This window comes from Sphaerodactylus townsendi, linkage group LG04 (assembly GCF_021028975.2).
Source record: "Sphaerodactylus townsendi isolate TG3544 linkage group LG04, MPM_Stown_v2.3, whole genome shotgun sequence".
Taxonomy (NCBI): Eukaryota; Metazoa; Chordata; class Lepidosauria; order Squamata; family Sphaerodactylidae; genus Sphaerodactylus; species Sphaerodactylus townsendi.
In genome coordinates this window covers 28,028,367-28,050,683 of record NC_059428.1, presented here as the reverse complement: position 1 = coordinate 28,050,683, position 22,317 = coordinate 28,028,367, and the positions used below count along the sequence as shown (strand labels likewise).

Below are 22,317 nucleotides of genomic sequence, written 5' to 3'. Positions count from 1 at the left end.
ACCCAGTGTTGTTTGGCCAATATTTCCTGCTAGTGTTTAAGTTCTGGAAACTTTGCTCCCTCACATTAGGTTTTTTCTTCACGAACAGAAATTTTTAACAAGTTTTTTTTCTTATGTCGTATTTCACAATGCAGCCTATAAAATCTTTCTGTAGCAAACAGGTAATTATACTTTCATTTTTAAAAAAGCCCAGTTACATTCCAAGATAGAGTGAATTATACTACTGTAAACAGATTGCAAAGAGTTCACTACAACTTTGATGTTTACAGTAGAGTTTTGTTTTTGTTTCCACATGGTGACCTGATTCAGACCTTCCTATTTCATACCAAACACTGCTAAGTGTTCTTCAACAAGCAATACAGCAGGGGTGTCCAATTCTGGCGGCCCAAATGTTCATGGACTACAATTTCCATCAGCCCCTGCCAGCATGCCAATTGACCATGCTGGCAGGGACTGATGGGAATTGTAGTCCATGAACATCTGGGGCACCAGAGTTGGACACCCCTGCACTATAGTAACCAGGCGCTGCTCAATTTGGTAATCATGGATTGTGGAGGCCTGTGGGCAAGTCTTTTCTGCGGCCATCCCTACCTCCTTGCTTCACTTTGGAAGACACACAGCAGTTTGATGATGACACTTAGGAGCCATACTTATACCAAAACAGTTTGAAAGTAACTTCTGACCAAGGTTACAGCCTGAAACTGGATGACAACTATAGACTGAAACAGGTCACTTCAAGCCATGTTTTTCTCCAGGACTGAAAAGGAGGATGGAATATCCATGACAAGGAAAGGAGAAGAGAAGAGGGTAAAATGCAAAATAAGTCCATAGTGGACCTTGAGTTGACAAATAGTCTGAGGAAAAATCATTTACATCAGGTAAGTGTCTTCATATTAATCTTAAAAACGGTATTAGCCACTACTAAACATATTTGAAAAACATATTGTATGGACTGTGTATATATGCATGAGTTTGTATACAAGTAAATCTTACTACCTTTCAGGAGAGGACTACAATTTGCAACAAACAGGGCTGTTGCTAAAAATAGTACCATTCCTTCTCTTTTAGATCATGGGGTAAGACTCTCCAGTTCTGAGAGTTGTTAATACAGATCAGAGCACGAGATCAGATCATGGAACAAAGGATTTTTAATAAAATAAAGATGACGTTTTAACAACGTCTACAGGTTTTCCTGTAAACACACTGGAGTCTAAGGACTGCAAGTTGTATTCTACCATTCACAAACACCATGTGCTGGCAAATACACATCTTTCCAGCCTTCTAAAACAACTGTCTGACACCCCACCCACCCCCACCCCCCCAAAAAAACATTGTTGAATGCTATGGGAATTCCACAGAGATAAAGATGCACAGATCGGGGAAATGGGTGAAATTACACACCTCCCTTCTTCTGTCAGTGGAATCCAAAATAAGGGAAGATGAGCGATTTCACCCAGCTCCCCCCCCCCCACTGTAGACCACTAAACGACTGTATTTTAGACAAGCAAGGCCACAACCCACCCACCCACCCTGCATCAAAGCAGGGGTGATGCACTGCAATCCATCCACACTCTCAAGATTTGGGGAGGGGCTTCAATTCAGTGGAAGAACATCTCCATGGTATGCAGACGGTCCCAGGTTCAATTCCAGCACCTCCAGTCAGAAGGATCAGATCACAGCTGATGTGAAAGACCTCAGTGTGAGATCCTAAAGAGCAACTGTCAGTCTAAATAAACAATGCGGACTCTGATAAACCAAGGGTCTCATTCAATAGGAGGCAACTTCATGAGTTCAAGACAGAGAATTGGTATACCTTAGTGATTTTTCTTTTAAGAATCTCTCTACAACATAATCCACATTAGCAGAGTTTCATAAGCAGGATACTTAAGATAGCACCTACCAGGGTTGTGATGAGTCGCAGATTCTCCATTCTGAAAGACATCTCCAGCTACGCTCATCCTACCAGGATTGAAAGGTCCTACACCAGTCTTGGTCTGTGAAGTTAAAGACGGGGTGTATGTTTGTATATTAACACCAAAATTACTTGACTGCAGTCCGTTAGATACATCTCCCAAGTTGGTATTCTGTAGTGATGTTACATGTGTAATCATTAAGTTCATGTCACGCCCTTCAGTATTTTCTAAATGGCCAACACTCACAGAGCTCATACCTCTTTCTAACGTAGTAACATTAGCAATCTGAATGTCAGAGTCTGGTTCTGTGGTTATACCACTATTACCTATTCCTGCATTTACCTTACTTCTTGAAAAACTGGGCGTTGAAAATTCCATCTCATTGGTTCTGTTTTTACTCTCTGGAAATCTTCGTTCACTGAAACTGGAATCATTTTTCTCTAGCTCCTGGTTTGTTTCCATATCTTCTTCATCATCAATAATAATAGTCTCAGTTATACTTCCCTTCTGAGAGCTCAAGTCTTTTGAAGGAGCTGCTATTTTGGGGTCATTTCCACGAGGCTCTTCATTGGTTGGTGAACTAAAAGGAACATTTCTAGCATCTGGTATTAATGGAGCAGCAGTCTGAGGAGGTTGTACAGGTTCAATGAACACAACATCGTCATCATCTTCTACAGAAGTATTCGGGAACTTAGGTCTAGAAACCATAGAATTAGATGGACCTCCAAAAGAGTTTCCTACATTGGCCAGACCAGTTGCCATTGTGATAGGTCCCAGTAACCCAGACGAGTGTTCGGACTGTTTTCAAAGACCTTGCAGGCCTTCCAGAAAAAAACTGTTGTAAAAGAAGGAAACCTGTTTTAGTACAATAAATTTTCCTAAGTATGTTAACACAAAACAAAGCATTTTAAAAAACTTATACTTTTCCTAGCTACTTATACTTTTCTTAGCTAGTAAATACTTATATTTGTCCTAGCTAGTTTATTCGTCTTTTTTTCAAAACAAAGTGATATCACAATCAAGACCATCCCTTTGTTCTACTAAATCTACATGAGGATTCTTCTTTTTGGTCAAGACACAGGTCAGCCTGATAACCCTGGACCTCAACATTTCAGAAGCTTGGGCAGATTTGCCTGAAAGATTTTTCCTTAAAGAAATGACAACTGTCCAAAGAGCCTGGGGTACACAGATGATACCACAGCACACAAAGGAAATCTGAAGAGGGGCACAGTGTATTTGCATTGATATGGTTACTCAAGCCTAGACTACAGTAATAGACTTCACAGGAGTCTGCCCTTGAAGTCAGAAACATGAAATTCAAGCTGCAGAACATTTCATCCCAGTTGCTATTGAGGCGATGCAGTATGCATGCTATACCCCTTCTGAAATGATTACCAATCAGTTACTGGTTAAATTCAAAATATTGCCTAAAAAACATTTAATTGGACTCCATATTTGCAGGGTCACCTCCTCTGCTATGGTCTGCCAAAACAGCTTTGCTCATCTGAACGAGGCCTTCTGAAAATGCCTCCTTGACAACAGGTCATAATGCCCAGTCCTGTGGCTTCCATCCTGTGGAACGGTCTCCCGGAGGTCAGAAAAGATCCCACATTTCTATCATTCCAGAGCAGGGGACTGCAACCTGCGGCTCTCCAGATGTTCATGGACTACAATTCCCATCAGCCCATGTTCATGGACTACAATTCCCATCAGGAATTGTAGTCCATGAACATCTGGAGAGCCACAGGTTGCAGTCCCGTTCCAGAGAAAATGCAAAACAGGAATGTTCAGGAGGGCATTATTATAAACGGACTAGAACTGCCTGAGAAGGGAATTAGTCAAGGTAGCCCTGTTATAATGGAATAGGATTCCAGCCTACTGCAATTATTACTGTAGGCATACCTTGTAATTCCACTTTCTGCATTGTTTATGGTATACCTTGCCTTGGGCAGTTTGTTGCTGACACCATTTTCTAATTCTATAATGCTAATATTATTATATTGTTCTCTGGCTGTTTTATGCTGTCCAATCACACTGTTTCATATTCTGTAATCCTCCTTGAGTCTGAGAAAGTGGGGCTAGGTAAATAAACAAAAAGCACACCAGAAATGGTGCTGAGATATCTAACAGAATGCTAGTGCTACAGACTGCCAGAATGCCAGTCTCCAAGTCAATGTTGCTTATAAAGACAAAAAATACCCTTAAAACGGAGACATCTTGCCCATGAAAGAACAAAAAGGAGAACAAACTGAGTTGACAATAAGATATGCAAAGAAGCTAACAAACATTTTGGTACAGATATTAAACAGTAAAAACTAAGGGGCTATTAGATAAAGGTTTGCTGGAGAAGGAAAGTGAGACTGCAGAGGAACCAAATAAATTCTTACATCTGTCTTCACTGTAGAAAGTGTTAAATTAATGAGACTGATGGTACATCTTCCTAGAAGGGCATATGACAGTGATAAGAGATGATGAAGAAGAGGAGTTTGGATTTATAACCCCCCTTTGTCTCCTGTAAGGAGACTCAAAGAAGCTTACAGACTTTTTTCCCTTCCTCTCCCATCATCAGACACCATGTGAGGTAGGTGGATTTGAGGGAGTTCTGAGAGAACTGTGACTAGCCCATGGTCACCTCACAGGAATGTAGGAGTGGGGAAACAAATGTGATTCACCAGATAAGATTCCACCACTCATGTGGAGGAGTGGGGAATCAAACCCAGTTCTTCAGATTAGAGTTCATCTGCTCTTAACCATCACACTGGAGATATAGTTCTCAAGTTCATGGATAAAAATATAGCCCAGACAACATACACTCAGGAGTTCTCAAAAATTCAAATATCACATTGTTTATCTTCTTCCGCAAAGAACTTCAGCAATCAGGAAAATCAGTCTTCTTATATGTACTTATTGTACACAATTGAGAAATGGGGGTTGTGTAACCAAAGTATCAGCACTACACAATTTGCACAAAAAATGGCTTGCAGTCCAAAGACTGAGCAATATACAGTTTACTAGTTAGTAATGTGAACAAGGTCTAATGTGGTATAAATCATGTCCCTGCTCCATACATGTAAACAGATACATCATACATCATCAACAAGCTTCTCTAAGCTAATCTGAAAACCGACTAAGAAGCAGCCATAACCACATCCTCTGCAAAAGTAAAATCTTACTTCATTATTTTAAGTTCTTACAAATGGTCAACACAGGTAGGGGGAGATATTCACTAGGGGCTTACCCAAAGGATCTCCAGAAGTTCTTTTCTAAAAATTTGAGACCTTTTTACTATAAGATGGTACATTTTTAAAAATTCTCAGAGCAAAACACAGAGTTGAAGCAGTCTCCTAGACTTTGGGGTGGATACCCTGTTCAGGATAAAGATGACAGGAGATTTGTGAATTCATCTACCATTTCCTGGGCCGTCTTTCTAGAATGCTCCGCTTGTTCTAGAATGCTCCGCTTGGGTCTTAGTGCCTTGGGGACAGAACTAGGTAGGCAGCAGGGCCCCAATGGAGCATTCTAGAACAAAGATGTCCAGGAAATGGCGGTGTGAATTCACAAATCTCCTGTCATCTTTATCTTGAACAGGGGAGATTTAATTCATAAGAAATCAGGGTAAGAAGAAAAACTTCAATGAGAGTATAAAAACTTGTATAGTTCTCTCTAAATTTGGAAGGTGAGCAACAAAAAAGCAAATGAGATTCAGTAATGCAAATTGTAGGCAAGGGCACAGCTACATTCAGAATAATATATACAATAATGATTGTTTTTCCTTAAAAACTGTTCTGTAGCCTTGGAAAAGATGCCAAAAAGGCACCTAAAATGGTTATGGGGCTGAAATACCTTCCCAATAGGGAACAGCTAAAGCATTTAAGTCACTTCAATTGAAAAAGATAATAGTTAAAGTCAGGATAAAAGTTTATAAAATTAATTCTAGTGTGGAGTGATTATCTTCATAAAACTAAAACTTTGGATCACCTTATGAAATTGACCAACAGATTCAAGATAGAAAAACACATCACACAATACTTAGTTTATTTAGGAAGTTTGCTGACAAAAGATGCAGCAATGGCCACTAATTTTGAGAGAAGCTTAGAAAAATTAATGGAGGATACAGTTATTTGCTACACTAGCTAAACAGAACTGCCATACTGAGAAGTGGCATGCCTCGGAATACCAGGTGCTAGGTGACAAATAGGAGTTGTCAATGTATTTAGGTCTTATCCTTCATTTATTTATTATTTATATCCTTCACTGGAAATGTATAACTGTAGACCTCTTCAATTGTAGACCTCCATTTTTTCTGATTTTTAAAAGAAGAGTACTGAACACAGTTCTTTCAACTTTTTGTTTGACAACAAAAAAGCTTTTGACAGGATTTACTGGAATGTTATATTCAACATGCTAGAGCAGTGATACTCTCTCATACGGCAGCTTGGCATTCCATCTGTGACTCTTCAGAGCACTGTTCACCAAGTGTGGTATCCACCCCATGTTCTAGGAAAATGGGCAAGGTCGTTCCCTTGTGGAGATTATTGCTGGTGAGCGGTTCTGGCACTGAAACAAATACAGCTGGAAAAACTGAAGAATGAGTAAGATGCTAAGCTTTCCTGAGCTGCAGGGGTCAGTCAGGTCAGAAATGGGAGTAAATGGCCAATCCTCTCTAGTACCCCCCCAATATTTCCTTGCAGCTTCTAGTTATAATTATATAGTTAATATAATAATTATATGTCATTGTGTGTGTTTGGTGGGGTAGTACATGGGGCACTCTAGTCATGTGGCATTTCAGACTGATGATATTGCAAATGTTACTCTCTGCAAGACAAGGAGTAGGCACCACTGTACTAGAGAAACTTAGTTTTCCTTCTGAATTTATTCACTGGATAAATGTCTTAATCCTACAGGATAAACAGTGAATTATATTTTCTCATGTTCCTTGAAGCTAGAACAGGAATACTCATATATTTACCTAATTTAGCAAACCTCTACCTTGTGTTATTAAGCAATAAAGGCCAGTTAAGAGATTGAACATACACAGCCATAAATGTAGACAATCACTCAAGAATCTTTGTTTCTCTTCATTAATGTTAGTAATCATTTTGGACATAAAATTAACTGAAACAAAACTGAGATGCAATTTTTTTTATAATAGGGAATTCAAATAGGTTTCAAATCATTAATGTCTAGGTGTCTTATTTTCTAGAGACTGGTCTAATTACGTATGGGGGAAAAAACTTCCAGTGACCAGACCTAATTTAGATGATTAATAAGAGTATAATGGGCCAAGATAAACTGACTCAAAATTAATGTTTTCCTAGAGTTCTTCACATCAAGAGGGCTACTGGTTGATAAGAGATACTGATGTAGTAGATCCTAGGTCGACTTTGCACTAAGATTTTTCTCCACTGAAAAATGTCTGTTAAAGCAAAACTCAGAAACCAAGTCACAGGATCAAACTTATCAGAAGGATCCAACATATATCATTAGGAAATTTTACTGAGAAGACTCTGCTGTAAACACCTCTTATTCTCTCACATGGATGAATTTGCAACAAGCAATACTAACTTTCCTCCATCCATGTGAAATTTTAGTTTTATCTCAAGTAATCATCCTCAACAATTAAGTCTATTTTAGAAATTTTAAGCAGACTAACAAACTGCTAGAAACATGCAAAATATCAATATAGTTATACCTTTGTTCTCTGAGAAGCTTGCCCCCAAAACTACCTCAGACTTTAAGAAATACCACACATTCAAATTCTACTTTCTCTCCAGAGTAACGTCACTCTCTCATTTGACAGCACCAAGCCGGATTTGGGCCAAACATTTCAAAGAAACATAATAGGATGTGGCTCTCAAAATAATCACTATACTGTTAATTTGCAATTTCAACTTAATTTGCAAAACATCCTGCACTTCATACTCGGTCTTTCTTATCAATGTGAGTGTTTTCACAAATGGCAAATGCTAAAGATGACTAACTCACAGAATCAATTAATTTTTTGAGATATTTCATTCAATCATATTCTATAATGACACATTTCCACAGTTTAGGCACTCTGCATTGCTGGTGTTAGTTCTAGTACAATGGAATTTGATTGAAGACATTCCAGATTTGTTCAAAGAATGGCTTGGCTTATGTACCACAGGACAGACAAAACAAAAAAGCTGAAAGAAACTTTGCAATCATTTCTAGAATTGTTCTTTAAAACAAATGCCATGGTCTCCTCTAATTCTCCCTTTTCCATTTGTTGCTTGGTTTGAATTCCCCATTGGGATAAAATTTCTCACTCTTCAAAATAAATTATGTCAAATGTAATGTAGGAGTTATCCAATTCACTATCAAATTTCACCAAGATTTGTCTTTATTACCTCACTAATTAAAAGTAAATAAAGAAACCATCAGAGAAATTTCAGGGTTGCATCTTTTCAAGTGCATTTTGTTCCTGATAAAATTGTCTAAAAATTAAAAGGAGCAAAAAGCAGTAACTAATAAAATATTACAAATGTCTAACTTTTCTCAGCTAGTGCACAATCAAATTCCAACATAAAAAACATTTCACAAGGACTAATGTTACCAAGATGCCCACTAATCAGGACCTCTTCTCGAACTAGAAAAATAAAGATAAGAACATGCAGCATTAAAAATAGTAATCTACAAGAGAAAGTCTCTTCAACATGGGACCTACTAGTAATAAATCCATTAAAACCATCATCAATATGTACTACATCCCTTAGTTGGTCCTGATCTTATTGTAAAGCAACTTCAGTCAACAGTCACATGTTTTACTATTATGGAAGATGTGACGGTATCTCCACACACTCTCTCCACACTGTCCCCTTACTTATATTTTTTAAACTAAAAAGGCCTAAGCACTAGGAAAAAGGAGTCTACCTTTTCATGACTTGATTATGGTCGTGTATTTCCTTTTTTTAAAAGGCTAAGCAATCACAACTGTTAAAATATTCTAAACACAACTGCATCATATTTATAACAATGGTAACCTCCTTGCCAGTGATTTCCAGTTCTTTTCCTGAACACTTAATAGGAATCCTGTTTTACTATTAAAAATTAGGGCCTTACAGACAAAGTGTGTCTCAACTATGGATCCAAGGATCAACTCATTTTTCTCAACCTCTTGGTAAACACTAATATAATCAATATTGTTATTTTGATGCTTCTGATAATTTGTTTGTTGTACAGACTACTTTGAGAAGTGCTGATTTTTAGAATAAATCCATACACATTACATATTATTCTGGACAGTAGAACACCTTGAAGACTTTGCAAAATAAAAGTCAGACTATCAGTATTTTAACTAGTCCAGATCCCTCCCTCCCGCAGCTAGTTAAGACAATTAAGCAACAATCAACACAGGATTTTGTTCCAACTTGCATTATATCATCTGCTACATAATTAACCCACTAACACAATTTGGAAAGATTATTGTGGAGATCAATACAACTAATTTTACCATTTTAAATGTATTTGTTGGAGGAATTACATATTCCCAATCAAAACACTTACCCATTCAGAAAACTGCAGCAATCAGTTAAACTTAAGATATCCTAGAGTTGTGCCTGTGATGGAAATGCAACTCTTGTCCAAAGAGACTGGGGCCTTTTGGCTCAAACTATGTAACCTGAAAAAGATTCAATCCATATTAAGAATGTATTATTCAAAGACAGACACTGCTTTAGCTACAGGCAACTTAAGGTAGCTTCATAGCTCAGTAATATAAAATTCCCAAAGTTCCACACCACCTGGAAAAGCTGTCATGTACAAGATAAGAAGACTCCATTTAACGTATATTTTGCTGACAGGCTTGGCTTACTAGTCTGTGCTAACAGTTAGGAACCTGCTGTAAAAGACTGCATCCTCTAACAGAGATCGTTTGCCTACAGTATACCCAGGAATTAAATAACAGTATAAATTTATATAAGGCTCTTAGCACCACACATTTTTTTAAAAAGAGTGGACTCTCATTTAGAAAACATTTCACTGTCCAAATTTTCTAATTTATTTTGGTTGAGAATTTTTAAAAGGCCTCAGGAAAAAGCCCCCCCCCCCCCGAAAAGAAACAAATGGAACTTGTTACTGACTACATTTGTTTACCATTACACAGCACTATTTCTCATAACAGGTATCAGGTTCTTAAGGAGCCTAATAAGGACAGTATACGGCACACTAACATTAATTAGTAATACTGCTATGTGACTAGTTCTGCTTCCCTTGCTATTCCCCAGAGATGTGCATTTTTTTAAACCAGGATGTGCAATAGAAAGATTCCCACAAACTTAAAAAGCTTCTAAACCATTCATTCTTTTTTCCATTTCCCAAGCATTTTGTTTATTTCACTTTAATAGCCACATAAAGATTTGGAAATTTTCAACTACGAGTAGAGGATCTAGAGGACTGTTTGTATTTCATAATACAATCCAGTCCTGATAAAAAATCCATTCGATTCCTCATAGCATAAAGCAAATGTATACAGTATATATTCTTCTTTAGATATTTAATATTACGCAGGGAAGACACCACTATTGTTAAGAACATAAGAACAAGCCAGCTGGATCAGACCAGAGTCCATCTAGTCCAGCTCTCTGCTACTCGCAGTGGCCCACCAGGTGCCTTTGGGAGCTCACATGCAGGATGTGAAAGCAATGGCCTTCTGCGGGTGTTGCTCCCGAGCACCTGGTCTGTTAAGGCATTTGCAATCTCAGATCAAAGAGGATCAAGATTGGTAGCCATAAATCGACTTCTCCTCCATAAATCTGTCCAAGCCCCTTTTAAAGCTATCTCACTGTTCTCACTTTTTATATCCTAGTCCAGGGGTGGCCAACCTATGGCTCTCCAGATGTTCATGGACTACAATTCCCATCAGCCCCTGCCATCATTCATTAGTCCATATCAAAGGATTGAAAAATTCCAACTGAACAAACAATAGTCACATGGACTCTATGCATAGTGCATTCCACCCAGTTTTATGCTCAATACAGTCATTCTTAGTAACTGAAATTATGTTATTCGATACTGTAATTGAAATGACTTCTCTCATCACTATTTTGGTCTGCACTGTAAAAGCAAACTTCTATATATAACACCAACTTCTACTGCACTTTGAAAAACTTACTGATCAGAAGTAGATTTGTGTTAGTCCATTTTGATGCCAGAATTAGAAGTCAGCTTCACCCTTGTCTAAGGTGGCTAGGTACAAGAACAACATTTACCAGACATCTCTTATTTTGCCAATTGTTTAATGTACATTTAGCTGACTTCTGGGAAGAGAGAGGTTTAAATGAGGCCTAAGACATTTTTTAAAGTCTCTCAGAGATGTTTTGTTGTTTATTATTTCTTTCAATAATCTCTCTAAGAAATTCTCCCTTTGATGTCAGAGATATTTCTTTAGTTAGGTACTGATTTTCTCCATATTCTCCAATCTGAAGAATCAACTAACCATCCCATGTTATAGAAGTAGGGTTGCTCGAAAAGTAACCATGACAGCCGCAAGGGCCTATTCACTATGTAGACAGCTCAAAAATTATGCTTAAAAAAAATCTGGCAGATCATCTTTCAAATTATATCACTGTAGGAAAGAATTCTTCAAGTTGGTTAGTGGAGGACTGAAAGGATTCATATAGATGGTTAAGTTGCATTTCAAAGTACTGATGAAATATTTCTATATCTTTCCCTTAGAAAAATATCTTAAAAACAACTGCACTAAACTTCCTCTTGTGACTGTGATCAAGATTACATAAGTAGCAAACACGCAATCAAATATGAATCAATAGAATTTACTAAATCTATGTGTCACCTTAGAAGTAGGTGCTTGCCTCCCTGCCTTCCAAAACAAAGGATAAAGAAGCAAAAAAAGATCGATGTAATCAGATGTGCCAGCATTCAGCTAGCCGCCACAATATTCCCGCTCCCCACAATACACACACACACAAAATGTAGCTGCAAGAACACAATAGCTATTAAACCACAGTATAAGGACATTCTATCTCACTCTTACACTTCACACAAGCATCAGACCCAAGCCTGCTGTTTCAAGATCTTTATAAGGAAGTGATCACCAGAAGTATAGAATTCTGGCCTTACATACATAATTTCAAAGTGGCTAGGGAACACAGTAGCTCAAGGTCAGAAACACTATATAAGCTTCTCTGCCCATCTTATATACAGGAAGAAAACTTGTTCTTTGCCTCTGCCTTAAAACCCACAACCACAGTGGGCCAATTTATAAATTCCAAGTCGCTTGGAATAAGAGGACCACAGCACTGGACTCCCACCCTGGCTCCAGTACAGCCTGACAGCCCTGGGAGGAGCCTTCAGACAAGAAATCACCTGGATGGCACATGCTCATTGGGCAGCAGAGAGCCGCAAAGAGCCAAAGGAGTCCCAGGGGGACAGCATGGCCTGGAGCAGCCAGCCGCAAGAACTGCAGTCTCAGCAGCAGCTGGCCCATAGTGGGAGGGAGAACCATGGAACCTGGTAGGGCAAGGGACACTGAAGTGGGGGTGGGGGGAGAAGAGACCAGAGCCAGGCGAGGCGGTCAAACTCCCGGGGGGAAGCCTGGGGAGGAGAGTCAGGTCGAACCCCAGATGGGTCAGACACAGCCCCAGTCTGCACCAGTGACCTGAGAAGACCCTTTGCAAACTCAAACGCCTTGCTTGCAGGCCTCGTGAGCAACCCTTGGCTCCTAGAGGAAGTGGGAAAAGGGAGGTAGGATGGGGAGGAAACTCTTAAAGGCTCTGATGGAAGAGCTAGGGAATTGGGCAGGGAAGGATCACCTCACATAGCCTAGGTCCGCTGCAGGGCCCTGCAACTGTGGGAAGGGTTCTCAGGAGCTTGCCCGCCTTCAGGAACCCTGCCTGAGGCCAGAGGAAAGATGTCTCAACCCCCAGTGTGTCGGGCTGCAAGATGCACCAGGGTCTAGGACCTTGTCAAGTTGCTAGAATCACTTAAAGCTATTTTAGGTCCTTAACTGATTTTAACAACACCTTTCTATTTTGTTTAAAAGCTACATCTTGCACAGTCACTGCACTAGGCACATTGAGATTGCAACCACGCTGGGAAACAGACACACTGCATCTTCAGTCTTTATATTCACTATACAGTCTGAACTAATTATTTTATGTTTTCGTAAAAGTCAGCACATATTTTCATTTGCCAGTCAACTATCTCTTCTGGAAAAAATAACATACACGAGGAAACAAACTGCATTAAAAGCAACATCAGCAATTGGTGTTATATTTCCACATAAAATGGCAACATGGATAAAGTCTGGCAGTCTTAAGCTCGGGTCAAGCAGGATTTTGTAGCTTTTGACTATGAGCTGGGCTGGGCTGCCAACAATTCCAGAACAGCAGAGCCAGCAGCAGTATATCCCCAGATGGGGCAACTGCCCGGTCCCTTTACTTCAGGTGAGGCCCAGTGCTTCTGTGTCCTATCCACACTCTACCACAGTGGTTCTCAACCTTCCTAATGCCGCGACCCTTTAATACAGTTCCTCATGTTGTGGTGACACCCAACCCTAACATTTATCCATTTTGCAGATGGAGAACACTTGATGCAGAGTCTTAGGCGACCCCTGTGAAAGGGCCGTTTGACCCCCAGGTTGAGAACCACTGCTCTACCACCTGCCTATACCCAAGCTCCCAACTGCCCAATGTCATCAAGGAAGGGCCTGTGGATGTGCAAAACAGTGGCACTTCTGGTGGCAATGGCTGCTGCATTCCTAGGTGCGCACAAGGGCCATTGTCGTCAGGGAAAGAGTGTGCAGGTGGTAAAGGCAAATGAGTATTGGCCCTCCCAAAACCTGGAGAAATTCCTGCCATAAATGCAGCTCTAAAGCTGTGCCTAGCCTCCTTTCTCCATCCTGGCCTCACACAAGTCCCTGCTGTTGGAACAGCATGGTATCAGCAGGAAACTTAGGTTACCTAGCCCAACTCATACAGATTTGAAAGAGGTAAATATGTAATGTTCTGTACAAAATCAGCCTAGTCTGGTGACAAGCATCAAGCAGGCGCTCAAGGAAGCAAATTTGCTTGGTGTCAGGAGGATGGCACCTTTGAGGTAGTGGGAGCATTTAAGTCGCTTGCCCGTACCAATATATCTGTGTGTCCCTTGGGCTTGGAACAGTTGGGATACTTTGCCAAGCCATGAATTCAAGTTCTGCCTCCCAGCTTTCAGGTAAGTGGAAACAATGGTGGTTGAAGAATGAATGTTCTACCCAGGCAGACCATATACCAGCAACTTTCCATCCCAAGCTGGTCAGCCATCTGCAAAAAGACAGAAACTTCTGTGTGGGCTGCTTATTATTTCCTCTCCCAGCAGAGTTAGTCAGCACAACAGTAATAAAGTGTATACGCATATCCAAAATCTGGGCCCCATGTCCTAATGTGGGCATGCAGGGTGTAATTTTTAATAGCAGAAACATCATGAACTGTTTTGAACTTGCTTAGAGGTGGATTGTGAGAGAAAAAATGAATGTACCCTGTATTTATGTTTAGAATGATTGGCTAGGAGATTAGTAAAAAGCAGTAAGTGGCATTTAAGCAGCTCAGGACTAAAGTTTACTCAGGCCACTTATGTTCAATGGACCTAACCCCAGATGTGTCATAGGATTGCTTCCTAATTTTTATTTTTCCTTCAATATTTCTTTATTATTAGGATAGCTATCTCAAGGTCAAGAAATGCACTAGCTCTCAGACCAATACTTGAACTGTATCATTTTCTTACAGCCAACAAGTCTTGATATCATCAAGAGGCAAAAAGGTTCAAAGAGCCAGGGTAGTGAGGGGTTCTGCACCACAAAGTTCATGGGTGATCTTGGATCAGTTATTCACCCAGTCTAAAACGTCTCATGAAGCTGCTGTGAGGACAACTTCTTGGAGGAAAAATTAGCTAAAAATATAATATGTAACAAATCTCACTGGTAAAGTGTAATACATTATTGACACAAAAACAAAACTCCAACACTTCCACTTTTTTATATATATTCAACATATTTTAACCCTGCACTGCCACCCAACTAAGTCCCCAAGGCAGCAAAGGTAATGACATTTGTAAAAATACTTTAAAATGGGTTGGATCCAGAAGGTTTGCACCACTTTGGCAGAACTGGTTGTTAAAATGGTGCTTGTAAACAACCGGTTGTTAAATTATTTGAATCCCACCACTGGTTGGATCCAGACTAAATTGGCATTTTGTGGAGGTCAGTAGACTGCACTGGACGGAAGGAAAATTCTGTTACTCTTACAGAAAATTTGGTCTGGATGCAACTCAATATATTTATTTATTTAGTTGACATCTATTCCATCCTCCAAATGCATCCCAGGGGGGGTACATGCTTTCCGCATTACAATAAAAACAGCATCATATACAGATAAACATTCCTTAAAAGTAACTAAAACAAAAATGTATCTTAAAAAATACCTAAAAACATACCTAAAACAGACTCACTCACTCCCCAACCCTCCGAGATGCAGGTAGAGGTCAAGTTCTGAAGTCCAATGGACAGTGGGGTAGATGGCATTGGTCACTGGCTGGTGAAAATGACAATCTTAACTAGGTGTTTCTTGAAATCAACAAACCACCCAACAGTGGATTGTTAGCTATATCATATATCACTGTAGCCCTAATCATCAATGTAAAAAACACTGACAAACTATTTCTAGGATTAGGTCAAAAGCACCCAGTAATGTGGAACACAAGAACAGTGCAGAATATATCACTCTGAACTTTACATTCAAGAAAAGAATGTACATCGTTAGATAAAAAATACCAACTACCTTAAACATGTTAACTTTAAATATATTCAACAAGTCTATCATGTGACTACCTCCATGAAGCAAAGTTATGCGGGAACAATAATTCATTTCATTTCTCAGGAGCTGTAACTATGAAGTGGACCAAACAAGATTTAGGGTCCCACTCAAGAGGGTATCTAGGAATATGGTTTGGATACAGAGTTTTTACATGGAGATGTCTATGTGGCCATTTTAATGCTGATCTGTGAATTCTAACTGTACATGTGTCCTAAAAACAAAGATAAAGCAGTCTTCCTCATACATACAGAGTTCTATAATCTTCAGTATTTAACTAATTATGCATCCAGTACCTCATCCACCTAATCATATTACACCAACTTTTTCTTTGCAAATTACTTCTAGAGGGAATTGTCCCCATTACAAAAACTAGGTATCTTTAAACTGATGAAATATTAAGTTAGAATCTGCCAAACTGCCACTTGTACAATTATTAAACCAAATTAATCTAACCCACTACACTTTAACAGAAACAACTCTAGTAAAATCAAAGGAACACAAACTGTTACATCACAAGAAACAATGGCTTGGATCCTAAAGATCCATAAATAGAACAAATGCAAGGATTTTTGCAACTTTGGGTCTTTGCGTAGAAGGACTGGCTTATACTCAAAGAGGGGCATGGCTTTTGCACAGCTGTACCAATTCCCATGATGGCAGTAAGTCACAACAATCAGGATAGCAGTACCTGTGTGATGGCACTTTTTCACACCAATTGTCATCTCTATGCAATGCTTTCAGGAATGCAGAACAGTTAGTTTTAACACCCCCTCTTTTCTCTACCTCTAAGGCAGCTCAATCGCTTTCCTTCCCCTACCCACAAAAGACATTTTCTGAGGTAAATGGGACTAAGAGAGCTCTGAAAGAACTACGACTGGTCCAGTTATCCAGAAGGCTTCATGTGTAAGAGTGAAGAAAAAAACCTAGTTCTCCAGATAAGAGTCCACCACTACACCACGCTGAATTTCATTTCAAAGGAATTACAATGCTTTTATAGATGAGTAAAACTTTTTTAATTGTTTTGTTGTTTTTATTTTTTTTAATGTACAACTACTAAATAAAACAACTAAAAAAAGGGAGTACAGATTTGTTTAAGACAGCCATGCAAGTGAGACAAAGTCAGCTTGCAGAAACTTTTACTGGCCTAACTTCACCACTGTGTTAAGTATCTGCTGGCCTTTTGAAATACTGCAGTATCTGGCTAGAGATTTGCTGGCCAGATCACTTTGAGCCGATTCTCAACTCACCTCAGACAAATACCTCTTTACAAGCTTGGCTGAAACCCTGGGGGGAAGAGGACAGTTATGATGATGTAGCAAGATAACCAAACTGACCTAAACACAGTCAGACTTTTAAAAAGCATGCTTACTTGGGAGGAGGTTAAACTGAGATCGCAACTGAATCTGGTAAGGTGTGTCCGGGTGATCTCAGTTTAACTTACTCCCAAGTAAGCAGGTTTAAAAAACACAGAGCAGACTAAATGCATATGTCACAGCCTCCATGAAACTTTCCAAACTGTCTTCTAGACTTCTACAATGTGCCATTTTCCAGTCACCTTCGGCTTCTGTCATTCTTAATAAGATAAATTATGCTGTAGAGTCACAACTGACTCACAGCAAGCCTGTAAAGTTCCACCTCATGCGGTTTTCAAGGCGAAAGATCTGTATACGGCCTGGGAAAACCTTAGCAATCATTTTATCAAATCATTCTTTATTATCCATGCTGCTGATAGAGAAGGTCAGAAAATATAAAAGTTAAAAACTCAAATGAAGATCTTAGTCGTTTTTGCCTTACAATTTTATATTACACGGATTTCCACAAATGTTCACTAATTAAACACTTAAGCACAATAGTTTTATATGCAGGATTCTTGGCTCTGCATAAGAAAGATTCTGTGAGAAAACATTTACTCTCACCTTCAAAAACTCTGAACTAAGTGTTTTGTTTGTAATCTATATCTTTATATTATATATGTTCCAAAGAAAATAATTCTTGAGAATCAGACTCCAATTCATCTTCGCAGTAAACCAATTGCAATTAACTGACATGAATAAATGCCCATCTTAGCTAGTAGTATCCTTCCTAAATGAATTATGGTGAAAGGAGTGGCGATACCGAATCCTCCAATCCCGACTCTGTATTTATCTCATGTAAGATTATTGAAACTTGTCCAAAAGATACTTGCAGTGACCTCTAGTGGAGACTAACTGCAGATAATTATTAATTGGCTTTGGTCTCCTTATGGTGGTCTTCCAGTTTTCCAAATCGGAAACACCTCTTCAACCCCGCACTCCATGGCACCCACTGCAAGCATTGGCATAATTGTGGGACAGAAAGAATCAGAGCCAGTACCTCTCATGTCAAGGCCAGGAGCAACTAACCAAGAAGGCCCGGAAACACTAGCCCAGCTCTGTTACCAACATGAGAAAGCAGGTAAGGATAAAAGCCATGGAAGAGTGGTCTCCACTTATCTCACTATTCTGCTGCTTCTCACAGTTTGTGTGCCAAGACAGACAGGAGGCATGGCACTCTAGCTCTCTAAGCATGTACACTAGAAGATGGTTGATCCAAAAAGCAGAGCGGGGGGGGGGGGGAATGACTGGTTCTGTAGAAGCTTGTAATCAAGCATCTGGACCTTCAAGCATCTGGACCTTCCACAATTCAGTTGAATGTTTTGATTCACAGGCTGAAGACCACAAGACTTTTAAAAATACTTTTTGCAAAGCACCTTTGCAATTTACTAATTCCAGCTCTTCAAAGTGATGCAAAAGGGTTAACGTCAATCTTCCCTGAATGCAAAAATAGGTGGCTATTTTCCTTGGGCCTTGCTGCTCAGCTGATGTGAACAGTTACTTACAAAGTCTTCTGGGGCTTACTCCCAAGAAAGTCTGTTTAAGCCTGCAGCCTTAGCCCCTGGAAAAACAAGTGCAATAAACTTTAGGGTATCATACAGATGAGACAAATACAGCAGTGACAAACCAGGTTTCTCAATCAGTCCAGGAAATTAGAAAAACTAGGACAAGGCAGCGTTGCCTTTAACACAGAAGAGGCCCCAAAAAATTCACATGACATCCATCTACGCTCACTTCCCATCTGCATGCCTCCTGCAAGAAATTCACAGCAAGAAAAAGAGAGGCATGATTCCAACGCACAAAAGGCGAAAGCTACGTCTACAAGACTAGATGGTTTTCAATCTTCTCCCTCCCGCCTGCAGGAGAAGTCAGGTAAGGAACCAGAGTTGCAAGAGAATCCGACTGAAATCTGGATAAATGTGCCACTGAAATGCACGCTCCAGACCTCTAGAGGGCGCTCGAAATATACCCCCTCCCCGCAAACCGGGTAAAGGCGAGCAGCGGCAGGAGCCCGTCGTCTGCCTCCGGGTGTTGGTATTGCAGGAGCGATGTCTGCAGCGCAGCACAGCACAGCCCACCCTGCGGGGGAGGAGTCGCCTCCCGGCCATTACCGAGGTTTTGCTCCAGGGCAGGAGCAGCAGCTGCTGCACCCCACAAGCCCCCCTCCTACACTGGAAGCCCCTCCTCCTCACCCCCTACACCCATCCCTCGTGCCAGGAGGGAGAAAAATATTAATAAAGAAAGGGTGTTCCACCTCCTCCTACTCCTCCCCAAGGCAGGTCTCACCGAGGCAGAAAAACATATATAAATAGCACTCACAATGGAACTCCTTCTCTCTGCCAAGGCTGCACCAAACTGGCCTGGAGCCTTGGGGAGGGGGAGGTGGGGGCCCTTTCAAAGCGCCTTCCCCTCTCCCCCTCCAGGAGACGCCCTTCCCCAGGGGCAAAACAACCTGACCCTCCACTTGGGGGGGGGGGGGGAAGAGTACGCTCTACCCTGCGGGGTAAGAGCCAATTGCCCCCATAAGCCATTGACTCCTTCCTCACGTCCCCACAAAGGAGGGATGATGGGGCCCCCCCAAGGGCAGCCAGAGGGAGGCTCCTTGGCTGGGGGCGGCCCACCGAGGGGGGAGGAGGGGGCAGAGAGGCTTCCCCTCACATGCACAAAGATTCATTGAAGCCCCTTGGGGGGAAACCTCGGGGGCTATAAAGACTCACCCCCCTCCATACCTGACCCCCCCCACCACCCAGTGGCAAGCCCGATCCTGGCGACCGGCCGCCCATTTGCCCCAGTCGGCCCCCTGCAGCCGATCAGCAGCACTGCTGCCTCCAGTCGGCCGCCATTAAGGGAGACCCAGCCAAACAATACGGGAGGGGAGCCACGGAGGAGGAAAAAGAGGGGGATACGCGGGGCGCAGCGCTGGGCGCAGAGTGGGGGGGTGGGAATGCACAAAAACGCGCAGCAACCAACAAACCCACACCCGAGGGGGGCAGAAACAAAGCTGTGCTAAAAAGGGCTAAAAGGACTCTTTCTCCCACCCCCCATGCCAGATACCCCCAAGGCACCCCCCTCTAGGATTTTTCACCCCCCCCCCGGCCCTGCGCCTTCCCATTCTTCAATCGCCCCTCCCTCCTTTTATTGCCTCCCCCGATACTGACTGATGGGGGGGAGGGGGAAAGCAGCGGCGGAAAGACACGCAGCGGGGTATTTAGCCCGGGTTGCTCTCAGGCACGGCTGCGCTGCTCTGATCCCCGCCCTGAAGGGCAGCTGGGCTTCAGCCCGCTCTGGAGGACCCGGCTCGGCTCCCTCGGCCACCCCCCTGCGCCCCTCACCGATCAGGGGGAAGTCGCCCGCTTCCCCCGCGCGTCGCACGCAGCCTGCGCGGCTTCTCCAGCGCTTCCTCAACTCTAACTCGGTCCAGTCCCGGGCTAACGCGCTGCTGCTAGCGAGGAGGAAGAGGGGCAGGACCCGAGCAGCCGAGCTTAGGAACAGGCCGCCTCATCCGCCCTCCCATTGGCTGTCCCAGGAGGCGGGCTTCGATAGGAATCAATCCCATTGGAAAATCGACCCGTCTCACAGCACTCCTCATCGCTGGTTGGACCGGGTTTGTGTCAGTCTGGCGCTCACCCACGCCCACCGTCCCGCCCTCTTTGGTTCTGTCGGGTTAGAGAAAACCCGAATTGCATTGCCCACCAGCAACAGCACCTCTGCCTTTTCCCTGGTGGAGGGGCGGACTTGGGGATTCAGTGGTTACTCCCGCAGAGTTCTTTCCTGCAGAAGTTTATGCTCCTTATTTTTTTGCAGAAAAATAAAATAATAAAAACTAAAAATGTCCTTTATGGTATTTGCCATGGAAGGAGGTGTTGTTTAACTCCTTATTTCCACCACCCCCCTTCACCGTTCCTCTGGGCAATAATTGCTCCCAGAGCATTAGGTGGGAGCAAGGGTGCAAACCCATCCAGCCCAGTCAGGGAGAAAGTAATGGCAGGGCACACTTAATCTACGTCCTTTACCCATGTCCGTTCTCACAGCGGGGCTGAGGACCTGCAACCATTTCCATGACGGGGGCAGAATAATGGCATCACCCCCACCCGCAAGGGGGAAGAACTCACAATCTCCTCCTCAAGGGCAAGGATCCCCAGAGGGCATGCTTTTGTCCCTGCCCCCAACCACTCGGAAAGGCAGCAAAGCTGTGGCAGCAGCCAGCCAGCCCAGCACGGCTCCTGGTGGTGGTGGTGATGGTTGGTAATGGTGGTGACGTCCTCCATTTTGTCGGAAGCTGCTGCGGGGAACTTGGGACCACTTATGGGGCTTTTTGAGGCGCCTGTTTTTAAGACCCCACTGCCTCAGGATCGGTGCAAGGCATGGAGGGCACCTTGGGCAATACCCAAAAGGTGCGGGATAGAACCCGCGGCTGCCAAGGCGGCAAAACACCGCGAGCTAGGCTCCCCACCCTCCCTCAGCCAAAATGGAGGATGCGCACTTCCCTTGCGCGGTTGGTTCCCCCTTCCATAGCCATGGGTTTGACGCCCGCTTCTTCGGGGCCGGGGGGCGTGCTCACTCTTTCCCATTAACTACCCCATTCACTATTTCCTCTTCAGACAAAACCGGGAGAAAGAGGCGGGAAAAAAATAGCACCACCACCACAGCCTTTTCCTCCTCTACCTTGCAGTGCTTCTGCACAACAGCGTTTTATTCCCTGGAGGGAGGATTCTGCATGTGGAAAGAAGCCGGGCTAAAGCTGCTGGCCCCGTTCCCATCTCGCTATGCAAAGCCTCTTGTAGTGCCAACTCCCTGGATAACTTGCGCGGGAGCAGAGCGGAGACAGTTTGCAAGAGTTTAGTTAGGCGTCTTGCCCTCGATGCCGTTCAGGGTTGCCTAATTCTCGTGCGCCGCCGATACGGACGTTCTCACTCCTTATGCAAAGGCGCAGGCGATGGCCAACCGGTCTAACTGAGTAACACATGGGAAACTATTAATAGGATACTGCCGGTTTGTAACCAATTCGGAAGCTTGCATGTCTAGACGGACACGCAGCAGAATGTTTGCAGAGCCAGTAGATAGTGAGAAAAAGAAGTCCATATGATACGGAAGGACAATGAGATTGATTATTTTATTGGTTTGATAACTATTTCCTGTATTGAGCTGAGATTAATTTGATAATAATAGACGACTCTTGTTGGTGCAGTCAGCATCTTCGTGATTTAGGAGCTTTCAGAG

At 42.3% G+C, this 22,317-nt stretch overlaps 1 protein-coding gene across 6 annotated transcripts in view; it reads right to left on the bottom strand.

The window, feature by feature from the left end:
- Window positions 1-20,592, bottom strand: part of ZMYM2 (zinc finger MYM-type containing 2) — a 77,283-nt gene extending 56,691 nt beyond the window's left edge. The window contains exons 1-4 of one of the 6 annotated variants that reach the window (XM_048492602.1): window positions 20,430-20,590; window positions 9,441-9,555; window positions 2,256-2,748; window positions 1,901-1,994 (exon numbers count right to left, since the gene is read on the bottom strand). In XM_048492602.1, the coding sequence (XP_048348559.1) occupies window positions 1,901-1,994; window positions 2,256-2,675 (514 nt within the window). In that variant the 5' untranslated portion in view covers window positions 2,676-2,748; window positions 9,441-9,555; window positions 20,430-20,590. Of the gene's footprint in view, window positions 1-1,900; window positions 2,749-9,434; window positions 9,556-15,365; window positions 15,385-20,429 lie in introns of those variants that run through there. The other 5 variants (XM_048492599.1, XM_048492598.1, XM_048492603.1 and 2 more) reach the window with 5 other exon arrangements.
- Window positions 20,593-22,317: the final 1,725 nt, after the last annotated feature.